A 6,513-nucleotide genomic window follows, 5' to 3' on the forward strand; every position below is an offset into this window, starting at 1 on the left:
CCAACTGAAAACGGTAAAGCTAAAACAAAACAAAGAAACAAAAACCTTATAAAACCCTTATCGTGTTTGTCTTAACTATTTCACATTATAATTACCATTAAAAGTCTTTTTTCGATTTATGTCATGTACTCCCAAAATAAGAATCAATCGGCTAAATCATCGTATCTCAATTCTCTTAAGCTTAATGGCATAAACTAGTACTCATTTCGTCAAATCACTAATCATGATGCAATGTTAGGTCAAAGTTAACTTCAAACGAAAGCATCAAAACCCAAACCACCACGTGTCACTCAGATAATAAGCCTCCATCACCATACCTTATAATAAGGGCCCACTTGTGATTCTGTGAAAAGCCCATACAATAAGGACCACATTTAAATTTTTTTACTTGTAATATATAAATACACACAACTTAATTAGCTTCTTTTGTAGATAAGAACCACCGAACAAACTTTAAAAAAGAAACTCCCGAGGCAAAAAAGAGTTCACCAATCACCATGCCTTTTCTTCTCCCAACCTCTTCCTCCAAAACGACGGCCACCGTCATCATCGCCGGCGTTTTATCTGTTGCGGCGGCGGTTGTTTTCGCAGTCCCTTTCGTTTCGCATTCCGTGGCGTCTTGCTTTCCGATCATCTACGATAACACAGTCTTCCTCCTCAAGCCACCGTATCTTTACTTAGTCATCAACTGTATCGTCGTCTCCATCGTCGCTACATCTAAGCTCACGCAGAAATCGTATTCCAGTATCGATGGTTCTGATATCGACACCGGTTATTTAAACGTGCCTCACGTCGCCGCTTCTGATTATACCGGATTTGTCGAGGATGATGCTCCGACGGCGGAAGGTGGCCAGAGATTTCCAGAAGTCGTCGATGATGAGAAGGTGATAATCGATGATGGAGAAGATCAGCAGACAGAGACGGAGACGCCGAAACCGAGCAACGATTCGCCGGAGTCGGAGACGGAGAAGCTAAAACCGAGCAGCAATTCGCCGGAGACGAAGAAGCCAAAACCGAAGAGTGATTCGATTCTGAAGAATACGAGGAAACCGCCGAGATTCGGTCAGCAAAAATCGCTTAGGAATAGTCCAGAAGGTAATCGAATCTCACACAAATTGGATTTGAATTTCTGGATGGAGAAGGTTCGGCTCGGAAAATTCGAATTTCTGAGAGGGGCAAAAAAGTAAATTTAACGGTTTTTCGAAATTTCAGCAGGTGGTGGGGGAAATAAAAAGTCGGCGTTGGGAGTGTCAAAGCCACCGAGGAGGCAAGACACGCTGGAGACGACGTGGAAGAAGATAACGGAAGGACGCTCGACGCCGTTAACGAAGCACTTGACGAAATCCGACACGTGGCAGGAAAGGACGCACGTGCAGAGTTCAAAGGAGAAGAAGATGACCAAGTCCGAGAACTTAAATGACATAAATGCCCCTGCGGAGGCGGAGGAGGAGGAGGAGACGCTGCGGAAGACGCGGTTGAAACGCGAGCCGTCACCGGGTCAGGAGGAGTTGAATCGACGTGTGGAAGCGTTTATCAAGAAGTTCAACGAGGAGATGAGGTTGCAAAGACTAGAATCTTTGGCTAAGTATAAAGAAATGGTAAATGGAGGGACTCGTTTGTAAATTTTCGTGTTTTCTTTTCTCTTTTAGCTGTCAATGAACACGAGAAAATGACGGCACCGGCACCGGCACCGGCACAGTCGCAAAAGTTGACTCTTTTTTAGAACCACTTAGAAGTTGTTGAATTTCCCTTCCAGGGAACACATTTCAGAAATAACGCAAAGTAGGAATATAAATATAAAAATGGTGTACTTATGTCCAAAGCCAAAAGAAAAAAGAAATGATAAATGTGTACCACTCAGAAGTGTGATTATGATTGTTTGTGTCAAAAATCACACTAATCTTGTGGTTTGAAATGAAGGGTAGACAGAGGCTACACAATAGTGATCGAATTTTTTGTTTTTGTTTTAAATAAACTTATTGTACTATAAACAAATATTATTTATACAGAAATGAGTGTGTGTAAAAATATTTACATGACCATAGTAGCAGCAGGAAAAAGCCTATCCAAGAATGTATACAAACCTCCTCCCAGTAGAAGAGCACCACTGGACAAAAACATCAAAATGAAAACCGAGATTTGATAAATTAACAAAATATGAAATCATTTAGCATTTGGTTGCCTCTAACATACCTTATGGGGTTGATCCATGCAGAGACTTTTCTGAACGAAAGTAAGCTCTGCAGAAATTCAAGACAATGAATCCACAGATTCTTATTAGTCCATCACAAAAGAACTTGCACATAAAACACATGTTACTTACCTGTAAAGCTCCAGCGAAGGAAGCAGCGAGGATGAGTGGAGCAACGTAACCTGTTGTATACGTCAAGAGCAAGCTTCCACCAATTACTGGATCCTGTGTTACACAACCATTACATTATTTAAGATTCTCTTTGCTAAAACTTTTTTTTTTGGGTGTAAATGTCAAGATCTTTGCTAAAACTTGATAACAAAGTAGAAATTTTTACTAGCTCTCATATTCAATCTTAAGGAGACAAAGCTGAATTACCCTGGAAGTAGCCACGTAGCCAAGAAGGGTGGCTAGAACTGGAGTACTACAAGGTGAGGCAGCAAGTGCGAATGTTAGACCGGCTAAATACGCTTGTACACCTAACAAAACATTTTGTTACCAAAGTGTCAAAAATGGAAAAAAAAAATGTGTCCAATGGCTTAAGGTCCAAAAATCCCACAAAAGATTTTTGTCTTACTAGATGGGAAGTTTGCTGCTGCAGCACGAGGATCAAAGTTGTTGAAGAAAGATGGAAGCTGAAGTTCGATTACCTGTAAGTAGAGAATCAAAGAGATTGTGTTGGACAAGACAAGCTAAATGATGCTAAAGGAAAAGTACTATTGTAACAATAGTACCTCAAGCAGATTGAGACCCATTACAATAGCCAGACCGGATGCAGCTACTGGTAGTCCTTGTCCTATTTGTCCATAGGCTTTTCCAGCAAAAGAGGCTACTATTCCAAGAAGTGCTAAGGTAGTTGCTAATCCCAGTGAGAAAGCAATTGCATCTCCAATAACCTAAGTCCATGGAGAGCTGAAATGTTACTTAGAACTATAAATAAGACTAAAAAATCATGTATTTTGATTAGGAATGAGTCTTCTCTTGCTTCAAGTGAAATTTGATTTGTTTAAAAGAACTCAACTTTAGCTTCTTTTACGCTTTGATATTACTACAATGAAAATGATCCAACTAACTCGTAACGAGCAATTATAGAAATCTGATCTGAAGAGCCACTAACCTGACCTCTGCTTTTGTTGGACCCAAATGCACCTATATGTTACAACCATATTAAGGACCGGTGAGGAAAAAATCAGAAAATTAAACTAATATTTGAATATAACTAAAGAGAAATGCAAAATCTTGAGATAAGTTATCATACCAATATAACCAAGTGTCAGAGGCAGAACACTGAGGGTACATGGAGAAAGACTTGTCACAAGGCCTGCCCCAAATATTACAGCCAAACTACAAGAGGGATAAATTAGCAGGAGACTCAGAAAACTCGATGGTCAAACTCTCAGAAATGCGTAATTTGAGAAAGAACCAGAGATATACACCTTGTTACACTGAGAGCTGATAGCTGATCCTGAACAGCGTCATTAGCTTGTTGGTTAGCTGAATACAAGAAGTTTCCAAGCGAGTCTCCAAAGGTTCCTTCAGCCAAGGTGTAGACGGAAGTGGCTTGATCCTGTCTTAAGAGGAAATTAATTTCCGATTTTACAAGCAATCAGCGAACAGATAATGATCGAAAACAGAGGCATCTCAAGGCAGAAACGCATAGGAACAAAGTCGTTCCAAACAAAAATATTCAGATCAGACCCCAAACGAGGTCCTATATATACACATATGCTGATTTTTTACCTTTGGCTTTGCACTAATGGAAAAAAACACTACCTTAGATTCTCGATAAACTATTCAGCTTAAGATGTGTAACATAACTGAACAAGCCTACAGTAACAGAAATCAGCGAAGAGATTAAAAGATCATAGTCTATGATTAAAACTTACCAAGACAATCATCTTCAAGTCTGCGGCCTTTGCTGAGCTAAGAGTTGCCAAGTTTGCCACTGGGAGACCAAGAATAAAGTTGAGGTTTTCATGGTCCGATGAAGTTAGACACAGCATCATTAATACTTTTTTCTATTAGAGAAATAAAAAGAAAAAAAAAAACTAGAAAGAAAAGGCAGCACATCAAACAAATTCAGTCGTTCGAAAACATAATGAAGCATATTTTGCTAGTTTTTTTTCAAGCACTTGCTCATAAACTACAATTTTTAAAACACACTTGGATTCTTCTTTCTGACTACAACCTCATCTCAAGACTTACAGAATGTTTAAATGCCACAGAACAACAATCGGTCACATTATCCAACATTAGTGAAAAAAATCAAAAGAAAATAGATAATAACAGATCAGATTTCTTAATATTATCAGGTAGAATGATTGAAGATTACGAGACTACACACTAAAAAATTGTCCATAGGACAAGAAGAGAGTAGTAACATTACCTCCTAGTAAACCACTACTAAACATCGTAAGTTTAATACTTGTCCTCTCTTTCTTCTGTAAAGAAACAGCATCAGATCCTAAGCCTTTCCCTCTCTGAAACTCACAATTCTTGGCAACACGGACCCACCTTTTCTCTGCAGATCACAGAGCACACAAAACTAAAATATGACCCAATGGCCCAAAATTCTTGAGTTACAAACTCTCTCTACAACATTTCATAGTATCGATTTCAATCAGTGCATGTTCTGTGTGTATGTAAGCAATTACACGACTTGTGCGACCAATTTTCAAATTGCCAGAGAGATGAAATTCATATCTTGATCACCATCGGAATTCAAAAATAAGCAGACTCCAACACTAATTTATACACGATGGATCATGTTCGATCAAATCAAAGAACAATCCTTATCCAATCCAGATTACTCTACCTTCGACGGTTTTTCAATATTTCTCCAAAGTTTTTCTTAAAACTAAAAGAAGAACTCACCACCACCATGGTTAAGTTTGCAGCTCGAGAATCCACCGACGAAGCCACCGGTGATGCATCGGTTCACACTCAAATTCATGGCACTCGAGAGAGATAAACGGTCCTCTCGCTTCCGATATTTTTTTTTTCCGTTTTCGTTTAGTTTATTTTCGCTATTTATTTTTAATCTTCATGGGCTCCGTCAAAACTATAATATTTTATTGGGCTAAACCTTTTGAGCTCTAGGCCCAAAAATACTAATTATCATAAACGTAAGTTGTCATTTCGAAGAAACCAAGAATGACTTGATTGCACTTTAGCAGGACAATTTATATATGCTCGTTTAATAAGAAGATATATAAACTGGAATTGCTCGCTTGGGAACAAATTAGCAAGACTTACACCAGTAGTGTAACATCCCGATTTCCGGGTAGTCGGAAAGGCTTATAAGAATTGATTTGGTTACCTATGTCAACAAAGTGCACTTATCTTTTTCGGTCAAGTGTGCAGAGAGAACTCCAAAGTTAAACGTGCTGATGCTGGAGTAGTCTCAGGATGGGTGACCTACCGGGAAGTACTCTGCGGTACCGTGTGAGTGATGACAAAGCACGGGGAAAGATCATGTGGTGATTGCAGGGACAGTAGACAAGTCTTACGAGCCTTCCGGACTAACGACTCCCGACCGTTGAACAGTGGTGGGCCAACGGGCCTAGAGAGAGGGCGTTGGGCTCACTGGGAGGGGCGGTTGAGGGGAGTTAGGATTGATATCGCCGGTCTGCGCCTGGTTCCGAAAGGGAGGGTGGGTCGGGGTATCACAAGTGGTATCAGAGACGACACCCAACCTCGTGTGTGGAGTCGTCATGTGGCCTCACACCGTAACAGGGTGAACGATCCTGGTACAAGCACTGTGGGGGTAAAGGGAGAATTCGGAGACGAATTCCTTGGAAGTCGGGAAGAATTGTATCATCCCGATTTCCGGGTAGTCGGAAAGGCTTATAAGAATTGATTTGGCTACCTAGGTCAACAAAGTGCACTTATCTTTTCCGGTCAAGTGTGCTGGGAGAACTCCAAAGTTAAGCGTGCTGATGCTGGAGTAGTCTCAGGATGGGTGACCTACCGGGAAGTACTCTGCGGTACCGTGCGAGTGAGGACAAAGCACGGGGAAAGATCATGTGGTGATTGCAGGGACAGTAGACAAATCTTACGAGCCTTTCGGACTAACGACTCCCGACCGTCGGACAGTGGTGGGCCAACCGGCCTAGAGAGAGGACGTTGGGCCCACGTATCTAGAGAAGGCGTTGGGCTCACTGGGAGGAGCGGTTGGAGGGAGTTAGGATTGATATCGCCGATTTGCGCCTGGTTCCTAAAGGGAGGGCGGGTCGGGATATCACAAGTAAGTTGATTCTTTTGAGCCTCTAAAATCTTAATTAACTCTTAACCGAGAAACCTCATACTAATGAGTGTGATCT

At 41.0% G+C, this 6,513-nt stretch overlaps 2 protein-coding genes across 4 annotated transcripts; one reads left to right on the forward strand and one right to left on the reverse strand.

Annotated features, from left to right (window-relative positions):
• The first annotated feature begins 401 nt into the window (after nt 1–401).
• LOC18016823 lies at nt 402–1,975 on the forward strand. Of its 2 annotated transcripts, none has more exons than XM_024156078.1 (2): nt 402–1,095; nt 1,213–1,975. In XM_024156078.1, the coding sequence occupies exons 1-2, from the start codon at nt 498–500 to the stop codon at nt 1,620–1,622; spliced, it is 1,008 nt and encodes a 335-aa protein (XP_024011846.1). In that variant the 5' UTR covers nt 402–497; the 3' UTR covers nt 1,623–1,975. The 2 variants fall into 2 exon arrangements, with proteins under 2 accessions (XP_024011846.1, XP_006401587.1); XM_006401524.2 differs by having other exon boundaries at nt 405–1,095; nt 1,216–1,975.
• LOC18016824 (cytochrome c-type biogenesis ccda-like chloroplastic protein) lies at nt 1,839–5,217 on the reverse strand. 2 transcript variants are annotated; one of them, XM_006401525.2, is made up of 12 exons: nt 5,066–5,217; nt 4,578–4,712; nt 4,078–4,136; nt 3,628–3,758; nt 3,450–3,535; nt 3,309–3,340; nt 2,926–3,087; nt 2,769–2,841; nt 2,570–2,670; nt 2,324–2,416; nt 2,194–2,240; nt 1,839–2,107 (listed from the first exon to the last, which is right to left on the reverse strand). In XM_006401525.2, the coding sequence occupies exons 1-12, from the start codon at nt 5,142–5,144 to the stop codon at nt 2,032–2,034; spliced, it is 1,074 nt and encodes a 357-aa protein (XP_006401588.1). In that variant the 5' UTR covers nt 5,145–5,217; the 3' UTR covers nt 1,839–2,031. The 2 variants fall into 2 exon arrangements, with proteins under 2 accessions (XP_006401588.1, XP_024011845.1); XM_024156077.1 differs by having other exon boundaries at nt 1,952–2,107; nt 2,194–2,416.
• Nucleotides 5,218–6,513: the final 1,296 nt, after the last annotated feature.

Source organism: Eutrema salsugineum, unplaced genomic scaffold, assembly GCF_000478725.1.
Source record: "Eutrema salsugineum unplaced genomic scaffold, Eutsalg1_0 scaffold_2, whole genome shotgun sequence".
Classification (NCBI taxonomy): domain Eukaryota; kingdom Viridiplantae; phylum Streptophyta; class Magnoliopsida; order Brassicales; family Brassicaceae; genus Eutrema; species Eutrema salsugineum.

Bases quoted from the DNA above. Each gene is read 5' to 3' on its own strand.
- LOC18016823 (XM_024156078.1), top strand. From the start codon at position 498: ATGCCTTTTCTTCTCCCAACCTCTTCCTCCAAAACGACGGCCACCGTC. The intron at 1,096-1,212 runs GTAATCGAATCT...TCGAAATTTCAG, and splicing joins GCTTAGGAATAGTCCAGAAG to CAGGTGGTGGGGGAAATAAA.
- LOC18016824 (XM_024156077.1), bottom strand. From the start codon at position 5,144: ATGAATTTGAGTGTGAACCGATGCATCACCGGTGGCTTCGTCGGTGGA. The intron at 3,341-3,449 runs GTATGATAACTT...TGTAACATATAG, and splicing joins TCTGACACTTGGTTATATTG to GTGCATTTGGGTCCAACAAA. The intron at 2,842-2,925 runs GTACTATTGTTA...CTCTACTTACAG, and splicing joins TGGGTCTCAATCTGCTTGAG to GTAATCGAACTTCAGCTTCC.